Below are 10,964 nucleotides of genomic sequence, written 5' to 3' on the forward strand. Positions count from 1 at the left end.
CTATTGATTACTTAGCTTAATTGGCTGATGTGTTGAAAAACACAGGTCAGTCAGATCCTGAAAAATCCTGGTTTCAAGTCAAAAGATTTAATGGAATAATTAATGGAATAATGCTGGTACATACCCTTAAAATTAAAAATAAGGGCTTTTGTCATCTAGGTTTACTGGCAATGTTAAATTAGTTTGAGTAAAAAATTAAGGGGTTATTTAAATAAATAAAAAATGTGTGTACTCTCATCCTCCATTAATAACTTTAAAGGGGTTGGAATTAAGGAGAAATTAATCTAAATGTAAATTTTATTTTAAAAGAATGTGTAATTGGTAAAAAAAATATTTGATCAATTTATATGTTTTGTTGCTATTGCTGTTGTTGTTTTAACTGTTTTCACAAAGTTTAACGGTTAGATATAGCAGTAGTTAAAAATAACATTATTTACACATTGAACATTCCCTATTTCCCTAACCCTATTTGTAACCTCAAGATTCTGTACAGTACAGTATGCAAATAGCTAGGGGAAAAGTCAAAACTTTATTCTTTACATACCCAGCAGCTTGTTGTATCTTCGAAGACTTTGCCAGCCTGACCTAATGTATGTTCCAGCTGAGAAGAAGAGTAGGGTGGAGCAGCACAATCTGTGAAATATCAGATCTTTATCTTTCCGTTCAGAAAGTAGAGATCTGCGAGATCACAAACACCTTTTTAAATGCAACCCGCCAACAGGTCCATGACCAAATCATGTTGATGTAGGCTATGAGTGCTGTGGTCCCAAATGGATTATGCATTCTAGCTTTGTAGATTCAAACCCCATCTCACTATGACACAGTAAATGCATATGTTCAAAGAAAATGCATATAATATTGTCTTTGTATTTCTTTGTTAGATTTCGTTTTAATTGAGCATGAAAAACCTTCCATACTCCTTAGTAGCTTCTCATATCCTGACCTGAGTGTTGTGCGCTTCATAAATCGACCGCGAGACGTCGCTCTTGCTCTCCTTTCCACGAGTCTGTTTGCCATCTGCCGTGCGGTCACGTGACATATCTGTCAGGGGACAGCATGGCGGACATGCATGTGGAGTCTCAAAACAAATCGCATCGATTGCCCAGCTAACCTCGCCACGAGAAACATCGATACTGCGTGCAGATCCGGGCCGGCGGTGCCCGAACAGACAGCAGAATGGACGAGGACAACAAACTTCAGTTCCCGTCTCTGCCCGCGACCAAGGAGGACCTTCTGGTGAGTGCACAGCAGCCTGCGTTAGCCGATATGTCCACTGTATCTGCCTGGCTAATCTGAGCTAACCTCCACTCCAGCCTCATTGTCTGGCAGCTAAAATATGAAAATATGCGCTCAGAAGGAAGTTGTGTGTGTTTTGGGGCGTAACACATTAATGTGGATCTGGGAAACATTCTCGCGTCTTTCTTTGAATACGGCTGCTAACCAACGTTTCTGCTCTCTGTGTCAAGTCTCCAAACATTAGCCACGTATGTACACAAAGTAAACTGGTAACGTTACTCATTTCTCACCCTGTCTGTGGGCTGAATTAGCTCCAGTAGCTGTCACGTCAACAAAGCTACCTAGCAGAATTTCCCTCAGCTTCTAACCTTGCTTTTGAATTCCCCTTTTACAGGACTGGGCTTATCCAATGAGGCGAGAAATGCAGGTATGTGAAATGGGTCTATCGTCGGTAGTATTAATAGTCTTGACAGCAGAATGTCCTTATTCCTGTTTCTGTATTTGGCGCTGGTTCAATATGCAGCAAATATGTGGATCCCCAGGGTTTGTTTCCCCCACATTTGATAGCAGTTTCTGAATGAATACTGGTAAAAGTATCTTGAATGCCACATTATCTACCAACAATAATGTAATTCAATTGTAGGCAAATGTATGAGAAAATGTGTTTGTATAACTTCTAGGAGGAACCTATTGTGATGATATGATCATGTCATCGTTTTGGGGTTTTTTTTACAAAATTCTGCAGTCCAAAGTAATGATTAACAAAATGAGTTACTGAGTTTTGAATAACAGTGGAGCACAGGTGATTGCATTAAATACCAATGTGATTCATATACTATATTGTGTTATTTATATATATATTATTATTATTTTTTTTTTCCTACTAACATGTTAAGTTCTTGTAGCCCCAGTTCTGAGATAAAGGTTATTTACAGGTTAGAGAACCTGTGATTTAGAGGCTCAGTGTCATATCAATTGTTTTAGAATAGACATTAATGTGGAAAAACTTGTCGATGAGCCTCAGTTGTCCTTACTTGAATTATATATGAGTTTATTACAACACAAATCTGATATCAGAGAAGATCTTGGTACAGCTTGCATACATGGACAAAAATGTAAACTCGTCATATACTTGTCTCAGCTTTATATGGTACCTAAGCTTTGAAGAAATCACACTATAAGGGAGGAGGGTAGACACAGACTCAGTCTGTGACTGACAGCCAAAACCAGATCTCATCCACGCTTATTATGAAGGTTTTAACAATCATGTCATCGCTGTAAGGAGTGTCTCATCTTGAATGATTTACCGTGTACTAATTCGTTTGAACATCAATCAGTGTTACAGCCTGTGTTGTTAGTGACATCCTGCTCTATCTTTATTTTCAGGAGATATTACCTGGACTGCTTTTAGGTCCCTACTCTGCTGCAATGAAAAGCAAGGTAATTTTTTTACATAATTTAACCACTGGTACTTGGAAACATTATTTGCTCGTATTTTTCTACCTCATATTACTTCTTTTTCTCTTTGTCCAGCTGCCAATTCTTGAGAGACAGGGCATAACGCATATTGTGTGTGTCCGCCAAGACATTGAAGCCAATTTTATCAAACCTAATTTCCCTCATACATTTAGGTAAGTAAGGACTTGCGTGATCTGTGCGCTCAACTTATAGACTTCAATATTTGATGTGAACTGCTAAATGCATTTTTGTGTGAAATGTTGAATAAAGTGAAAGTGTTATTTGATCAGGTGCTTTCTTACTAACCCCTGAACTAAATGTTGTATCTTTGCAGATACCTTGTGTTAGATATTGCAGACAATCCAGTGGAAAATATAATACGATTTTTCCCTACAGTGAGTTACAAAGTGGGCTTTTTACTTCCTTCTTGGCAAGCTTTTCATTGACTGAAACGTATTTTACATTATGGCTGATATACTGTATTTCATTTTCCTCCTAACAGACTAAAGAATTTATTGATAGCTGCTTAGCAACAGGAGGTAAGGATGCATGCTGTTTCCATTTGTCATACTCAAAGTCAAGTAGAAAAAAAGTATTTTATCAACAGTCTTTTGTCTTGCTCTTTTAGGAAAGGTACTGGTTCATGGTAATGCAGGGATATCAAGAAGGTGAGGTTTGTTTGGGGGTTTTTGATATTCAATCATTTCATAATGGAATATAATTTCACTTCATGCATTGTATCTCATTATGCTTTAACTACTTTAAAAGTTTTCTAAATATCCTTGGGTATTGTATTTATAATTTCCTTGACTAAATTCTGAGACAAGAGCAGCAGAGCCGAAATTACAGCTGTGAATATAAAACTGCATCTCCTTTTATTTATTCTGTCAGTGCTGCCTTAGTGATTGCATACCTTATGGAAACATTTGGGATGAAATACAGGTGAGGTTTTTTTGTTTTTTTCCCTCACATCAAATTATGGCTTTCCATTTTACCCCAGTAGAATACAAGTCTTAACTTTTTTAAATAAATGTATGATTTTTCAAAGAATGAACAGATTTAGATGCACATTCCATTTTCTTTTGTACCACTATGTGAAAACCATGTACGCCATGCCTGACATACATGTTGAGTTTTGTTTTGTTTCTACTTTGAGAGTGTGTGTGTGTATGTATGTATATATATATATATATATATATATATATATATATATATAAAACATACTGCAGCATAATTGTTAGAATATAAAATGTACCAAACAAAAGCACAATTTTGCTACAGCTAAATTAATAACATATGTATGTTATTCATTTTTTAGTGTCGTTACTGTTTGCAGTGTATCAGAGGCTGTAGATGTAACCTTCTGCTATGTTCATTGTATAGAGATGCATTCAGCCACGTCCAGGAGAGGAGGTTCTGCATCAACCCCAACGTGGGCTTTGTGCATCAGCTACAGGTAAGTCTTCTGATCAACATTACAGTCCAATCAATAAATGAACATGTACAGCTCATTCCCTATTAGTGTAAATAAATGCACTACTAACTGTTAGCCAATAAAATATACTGTCTTGAGCTCCTTAACTTTAAAAGGCAAGCGTGTGTCTATGTAAATAATGACTGGAGCAAAATGAGTCAGCACAACAAAAGCTTGATTCGGTACAGTCAGATCGCTGAGAGGAATACTCTATTGTGTTGCTTTAGCAAAGCTATTATTAAAACTTTAAAATAGAAATAGTAGGTTAGTCTAGGGTTAGCACTATTGGAAAAGCAGCTGAACGTACTGTGGACTGACAAATCACAGTTTAAACCTATTCAGTCTAACCACTGAGTCGACTGCAGAGGGCCCAAAGAAAAACAGGTTCCCAAAATATTTAGAGCCCAATTGCACAGCTGTTGTTCAAAAATGACCTAGGGTCACTTAATTGAAGAGTATTTTGGGGGGGGGTTAAAACAGTATTTTCCCCTCATCACCACTGTGGGCACATTGACTAAACAGAAGTTTCATTTAATTATTCTAAAACTCTTTCAAGTGTAAAGAATACATTTGCTGTATCATTGTACTGTTTTCATCTATGTTAAAAAAAATAAAAAAAAAAAAAAATAAATATAAAATAATATATATATATATATATATATATATATATATATATATATATATATATATGAGCATGTAGGAAGTCATTAACTGAAGTAGATGAGGCAAGTTGTAGAATCAATAGGTACAACCAAGAACTTCAGGTCACAAATTGATATCTCACAATTGAAAAATATGTTGAGGTGAGGTCCTTCTTTCAGCATAGTTATGAGGTGTTTTTGATTGGACATTATTCATACTGATGTTAACTACTAAACTCTTATAACTGTAATACTGAGTGTTTGTTTCCTAGGAATATGAAGCGATCTACCTAGCCAAATTGACCATTAAAATGATGTCACCGATGCAGTTGGGCAGGTCCTTCTCATTACAAGCTGGGATGCCAGGTTTGAGAAAAGTTTGCTTGAAGTTTGGGCATGGAGTGGCATTAGTTGTTTGTTGGGCACATTATTGAGTCTGACTCGCGGCATGGCTGACTATATGTATCCCCAGCAATAAGTGATAAAGTTCTAGAGGTGGGGTGCACATCTGTACAAAGCAACTCTTAATGCTGATAGTTTTTCTTTGAATCAGGCTCTCATTTGCAGATTTTACAGCAAATGGGAACATGTCGATTGTGCATGAATTCATAACTTACTGCATTCATCTTTTCTCAATGTCATGAAATGTTCCTATTTAAAAGGCACAAACAGACGGTAACATTCAAACACTTTGAAAACTGGCTCATAATTTCCCTTAAAGCTATATTTGTTCTCCCTGAATGCTGGTGACTTCACCCAGCACAGACTATGAAGTGCCTGAATGAAGTTCTTTAATCCAGGAGGGTTTAAAGTTATTAAACTGTATAAGAAAAAGCATTTTCAGTCTAGTTGCTTCTTCTTGAAGTCAACGCGCTTGAAGACTTGCTTGTGTTGATGTATGCAGTATGTTCAGTTATTCTTTTTGTTTACACATTTCTTTAACAGGAAGCCGCAAACGCAGCCTGGAGGAAGATGAGGACTTTGGAGCAATGCAGGTCACAGCAGCACAGAACGGATGAGCTTTACTGATATTTAGCCGTGTGGCGCAGTGCACTCAATTTTTTTTTTGTTGTTGTTTGTTACATTTTTAATGGGATTAAAAATGTAAATATTTGAACTTTTTCTAAGGGGAAGGAACTAGGGTGGGAGCAGGATCACTCATGTCTGAGACATGGAGTACTGATGGGGATCGGCAAATTTGATAACTTTTTTTTTTTTTTTTTCTTGAGCTGTATGCACTGATGGGAGATTTTTTGCAGTTTTATAGTATTTAAAGCATTTTGCATTTGCAGCGGGACAGTATTGCAATAATGCACTTTCGATACTTGAATTTGTGTAGACGACCAGAATGGGGCAGTCGGCAAAAGGGAAAGTAGCCAGGACGTCGCCCAGTGGAGGACATGAGAAGAGGAATAGCTAATGCCTTTATTTTGGGAGTAATAGGATTATGGACTAATATCAGGCTTAATGTGGGATAGTAAGGAATGGAAAAATAACAACTCACTGCTTAATAAAAATAAGTCAATCCTGTTGAGCTGTGGTTTTATATCATAATGTGCTGCTGTGCTTAACAACTTTACATTCTTCTTTCCAGTATTCTGTTTATAAATATTATTATTGAATGTTATTTAAAGACACATTTTTACAGTAACACATTGAAAAATAGGATGAAGTTATGCTAAATGCTCCTGTACTTTATATTATTTTAACAAACATTTCTGGAGGCACTGCTGTGCATGTCAGTAACTACCAATAAAAAAAACAGCCACTGACATGCACTCTTATTAGTTCACTGTCCAAACATATGATGAGCTTTGGGGACAGAATGTGTCTCCCCAGAAGGATGAAATCTTTAACAATTTACAACAAACATCTGTAACAAACTGGCTATGACAACTCTGACGACATGGCTAAGGAAATTAAGTTACATTAGAATTAATGTAAAATATGGTATCTGGGTTTTCCAAAATCCCTTGTATGGCAGGGCCCTACTCATGTTCTTATCTCATTCCTATTGGGTTTGAAAGCCACATTTTAAATCCCTGGCCTTCATCACACCTCAAAGGGTTTTAAGTTTTTGTGATATATCTATATGCTAAATTATCCATTTGAACTGTGGATGGAAAATGTTTTGCTACAACTAAGACTAAAACCCGTCCCATAGCTTCCCATTTGTACAACAAAGCTTCCACAAATGATGTTTTTGTTAAAACGTGAATCAGCTTTGTAGTTACAACTAGAAATAAAAGCCAGGACACACAGTGGATCATAGAATATTTTATGTGACTATTACATGTTTGGAAATAAATTACATTAAATATGTTCCCCTGTTCTCCAGAATAACAGCATAATTATGAAACTTAAATAAGAGTTCATTTACAAAAGCACTTTTTTTATCCATTTCCCATCAGAAAATGTTTCCATCCTCATCACAGTTGTGATCAAATTTCAAATATCAACCAAATACAAAACTTTTAGAACATTAGTTCAACAAACCTTTTTGTTCACTAGAAATATTATACATTATAACAGTCTTGATAGCAATGCTTCATGTGTTATAGTAATCGAACCTTCATTATAGTTATTCACCAACACTAGTCAAAGAAAGAAAAGCCTACTGAGATGGAGAGCGCTTACCAAAGAGGCAAATTAGAAAAATGAAACCCAAGTAAAACCCAAAGGCTCTTAGAGTAGTTAAGTTCCTAATCACATTTAAAGAAACAAATGATTTTCTTTGGTGACTTGCCCTTGATGGTCAATGCAACAGGCATCTATGAGATTAAGTTTGAATCATGATCTAAAGTAATTCCTTCAAGCATACTTGGTTTTGTAGTGAACTTGAGAAGCTGTTGCCTGTAGTGAATAATTTAACAGTTGCTTCGGATATATAACTTAATTTGGTACCAAATTGATTTCCTACTCACTTGTATTTACTTACAGTTGCATGTAGACGCAGATATAATTTGTATTTTCTCTGCTAGTACGGAGCAAGTTACTTAACAATGTAACACAATAAGACATTACATTTACAGTAACTGACATTCCTTTCTTCAGATGGTGGGGGAAGATGATGACAGGGCTCCACCCTGGTGAGGTAACCATGGTTACCAAAGGGGTGGAGGATGATGTTGGACTCAGTGGAGGGCTTCAACATACATTTATGTTTACTCAAGTGTGCCGAAATCAGGATGAGTGTCCAGAAACAACTCAACTGTGTCGCAACCACAAATTCATCCTTGGGCAGCTCTTCCAATTCTTAAGATACTTTGTCAATGCAAGTTTTAATGTCAGGGTGTATAAAGGTGTGGTCCATGCCCCCAAAACAACGTGTAAAGCTGCTGTTGTCGTCAGTTGAGAAATCGACACTGCATGTAAGTCTCATCTGAGGCAGTGTAGGCAAACTTTTGGTAGAAAGCCACATTTTTGGGTGCACATTCCAGTGTGATTTTATAGCAATTCAGTTTTTTGCTGAGAAGAGTAAGAGTTGAAACTAACCTATAGGGACAGAAAATGAGAGAGGTTTATAAAAAAAAAAAAAAACTCAAAACACAAGATATTTCCTAAATAAGTCTCTTATATGAATAATAATAGACAAAAACGAGGTCTTAAATATTAAAATCAAGCCAAAACAAAATGTCTTTGTGTCAGGCTCACACAGGTCTACTCACAGTTTGCCCAGCTGCTTCCCTCTGCACACATCACTGACTACTACCTCCTCCACGCGGCCTCTCTACAAACAAAACAGAACAGAAAGGGTCTTTATTTCAGTCATATAATTTAAATCATTTTCAAGATCAATAAAAATGTATTTCTATTATACAGACTGAATTTGCAGTTTTTAAGGAAATGAAAAGTTACTTTTTTGATTTATGATGGTGAACCACATTAATAATTACCCCTCTTCTAATAACCACCACATTAATAAGTAACTTCTTTATGGGATTGGTCTTTAGGGAAAATGTAGAGAGAAATTACATTGTTAAATATGCACAAATTGCTTGCCGAGATGTAATTTACCTTAGCACAGGAGTGGATGAATTTGTGTTCTGTGATCAGTGTGGCCGTAGCAACAATCTGCCCTAGATTTGTGTCCTCCACCACAATGACATAGTAGTCTCCTGTCTTCTTCATATGCTCAAACTTTTCTGAAGCCAACAGACAACATACATGTTTTTGTAAATCTTCATTGATATTTTATTATTACATTGGTTTGTATTTAAAGTTTGTTTTCGATGATGAGGGTTCTTACTCTTCTTAAATGTGTGTTCTGATTTACATAAAGACAACTAGTTTGTCACAAAATCTAAGTTTAAAAACTTGGGGACACATTGGGATTTAAAATAAAACTGAGTTAATGGTAAATATTCTGAACAAAATAATCAGAATGTGACTTTTGTCTTATATAAAAGTAGCATTATGCTAAGCATAACTTACTCGTGAACTGCTCTGGTGTGACATCGCCTGTCTGAGTGAGTTGAGATAAAACCTTGAAGAATCCTGTAACACAGAAACAACAGTGGGCGAAAATGTCCGGGGGTATTCTCACATTTATATTACATTACCAAGATCTTCCATATTGGACACCAATGTACAAAAAACATGCTTTCCACATTGTCTATGACAAAGTGGTCACCAGATTAATATTCTCTTGAGAATACCAGTACTGGTCTGAAACATGTTGTCCATCCAGTCTCTGGCTCACCCCTGTTGAAGTCTGCCATACAGAGCGGCCTGAGCACCAGGCCTTCCCCTGGGCTGGATGGGGAGATGGCAGGAGAAAAGGAGGCAGTGTTGCTACTCCAGTCTAGCTCCTGAAGCAGGGAGGGCTCAAAAAGTGGAGTCTCGTCCAGCAGCATTCCACAATCTCTGCTTAGGGAACACACACACACACACACACACACAAACACGAAAGTCCAGACACACCTATAAATGGGTGTATGCAAAATACTGAAATTATGTCACTCTGAATAGAAACGTTTTTTTCTGATCCATCTAAGATACTGCACCAGCACAATGAGTTAACATGGTAATACTGTCAGTGTGGATTGGAAATATGTTTGTTCTTAGTCACACAGAACTTTGACCTGACAAATACAATTTCACTAGGTAAAAAGTTGACTTTACTGCCATGCTTCAGTGGTTGACAAGCCAGTTGGCATTTAAATGAGGACACCTATATATGAATTATAATGCACATCTTCTTATAATACACTGAGGTTATACCATTCATCCACGATTTTTTTCCAGGATATAGTCCAGGATATGTAATATGAGAAGGGCCCATTCACATAGCAAGACCAACAGGTAACGTTATTACTGCTGTTGGCTTTCAGACTGGGGGTTTTTGATTCCCGTTTCGGCGATAGTTTTAACCAAATTAACCTAGGCAGAGCTCGACGCGTCTTAATTCTGGTTTCCATGACAACAAAACACAATTACACTTTACTGGGGTCATCATTTCCAGATCACCAAGCCATGCAAATACATTTATGATTGTGTTGCGAAGTGCCAAGGCGGCAGAATATTCCTCTGCAGTAGCCTGTGTTACACTTCACCAAACTGTTCATGTTGATTAAGTTAATCAAATAATGTTACACCGTCCACAGTGTTTTGGCTCGCCAACGAAACGTAAGCAACACATTTCATTATTCAAATTCAAATTTCAAAATTCATTAGTCTAATGTCATATTTAGTTAGTTACGTAACCAGCGATACCGTAATATACAGTCTTACTTTTCTCGTGTGTCCTGTAAAATAGCTATCTGAGGCCACCTTCACTCAAGCAAACTATCCAGCCCAGCTAGCGTCAGAGCTGTAACTTCACACTTCACATTAAACATTAGCGTTACCTCTTCAGGGTTCCCCTGACATGCGAAGCAGCTAGCTAGCTAGCGTAACTACTTACCAGTACAAAAACACACAAGAGATGTTCCAGTTGAATTCCCAGACGGAGATAACGTACAATGACAACCGGGAAATGCTACTAGTTTTGTATGAGGTTGGGCTACATCATTAAGCTGAACAGCGTGGGTGTTTTTCGGCTGCTGTTTCCGCCTGGCATGAGCCCTTCCGTATTATGACGTGGCAGAGATACTGAAGGTAAGGGGCGCAGCCCAATGACGTCAATCTATCCGTAAAGCTACACATCCCAATCT

At 37.1% G+C, this 10,964-nt stretch overlaps 2 protein-coding genes across 8 annotated transcripts; one reads left to right on the forward strand and one right to left on the reverse strand.

Moving 5' to 3' along the window:
• Nucleotides 1-992: 992 nt before the first annotated feature.
• Nucleotides 993-6,339, forward strand: styx (serine/threonine/tyrosine interacting protein). 2 transcript variants are annotated; one of them, XM_044190534.1, is made up of 11 exons: nucleotides 993-1,236; nucleotides 1,631-1,663; nucleotides 2,623-2,676; nucleotides 2,770-2,867; nucleotides 3,029-3,101; nucleotides 3,197-3,233; nucleotides 3,323-3,362; nucleotides 3,586-3,636; nucleotides 4,078-4,150; nucleotides 5,082-5,175; nucleotides 5,755-6,339. In XM_044190534.1, the coding sequence occupies exons 1-11, from the start codon at nucleotides 1,177-1,179 to the stop codon at nucleotides 5,826-5,828; spliced, it is 687 nt and encodes a 228-aa protein (XP_044046469.1). In that variant the 5' UTR covers nucleotides 993-1,176; the 3' UTR covers nucleotides 5,829-6,339. The 2 variants fall into 2 exon arrangements, with proteins under 2 accessions (XP_044046469.1, XP_044046476.1); XM_044190541.1 differs by having other exon boundaries at nucleotides 995-1,236; nucleotides 3,029-3,089.
• Nucleotides 6,340-7,071: 732 nt separating this feature from the next.
• On the reverse strand, nucleotides 7,072-10,891 carry gnpnat1 (glucosamine-phosphate N-acetyltransferase 1). Of its 6 annotated transcripts, none has more exons than XM_044190569.1 (6): nucleotides 10,715-10,891; nucleotides 9,468-9,675; nucleotides 9,244-9,306; nucleotides 8,827-8,961; nucleotides 8,478-8,539; nucleotides 7,072-8,304 (listed from the first exon to the last, which is right to left on the reverse strand). In XM_044190569.1, exons 2-6 carry the CDS (start codon nucleotides 9,663-9,665, stop codon nucleotides 8,157-8,159), a joined length of 606 nt encoding a protein of 201 aa, XP_044046504.1. In that variant the 5' UTR covers nucleotides 9,666-9,675; nucleotides 10,715-10,891; the 3' UTR covers nucleotides 7,072-8,156. The 6 variants fall into 6 exon arrangements, with proteins under 6 accessions (XP_044046504.1, XP_044046492.1, XP_044046529.1 ...); XM_044190557.1 differs by having other exon boundaries at nucleotides 9,468-9,678; XM_044190594.1 differs by having other exon boundaries at nucleotides 8,827-8,954; nucleotides 9,512-9,675; nucleotides 10,715-10,888.
• Between the last annotated feature and the right edge of the window lie 73 nt (nucleotides 10,892-10,964).

The sequence above is a fragment of the Siniperca chuatsi genome, linkage group LG1 (assembly GCF_020085105.1).
Source record: "Siniperca chuatsi isolate FFG_IHB_CAS linkage group LG1, ASM2008510v1, whole genome shotgun sequence".
Lineage (NCBI taxonomy): Eukaryota > Metazoa > Chordata > Actinopteri > Centrarchiformes > Sinipercidae > Siniperca > Siniperca chuatsi.

Excerpts from the sequence above, each read along its gene's own strand:
- styx (XM_044190534.1), top strand. The coding sequence starts at position 1,177 with ATGGACGAGGACAACAAACTTCAGTTCCCGTCTCTGCCCGCGACCAAG. Across the intron at positions 2,677-2,769 it reads CTGCTGCAATGAAAAGCAAG|CTGCCAATTCTTGAGAGACA; the intron begins GTAATTTTTTTA and ends CTCTTTGTCCAG. Across the intron at positions 3,102-3,196 it reads TCCCTACAGTGAGTTACAAA|ACTAAAGAATTTATTGATAG; the intron begins GTGGGCTTTTTA and ends TCCTCCTAACAG.
- gnpnat1 (XM_044190569.1), bottom strand. The coding sequence starts at position 9,665 with ATGCTGCTGGACGAGACTCCACTTTTTGAGCCCTCCCTGCTTCAGGAG. Across the intron at positions 9,307-9,467 it reads CATGTTTCAGACCAGTACTG|GATTCTTCAAGGTTTTATCT; the intron begins GTATTCTCAAGA and ends TCTGTGTTACAG. Across the intron at positions 8,305-8,477 it reads GGGAAGCAGCTGGGCAAACT|GTTAGTTTCAACTCTTACTC; the intron begins GTGAGTAGACCT and ends CTGTCCCTATAG.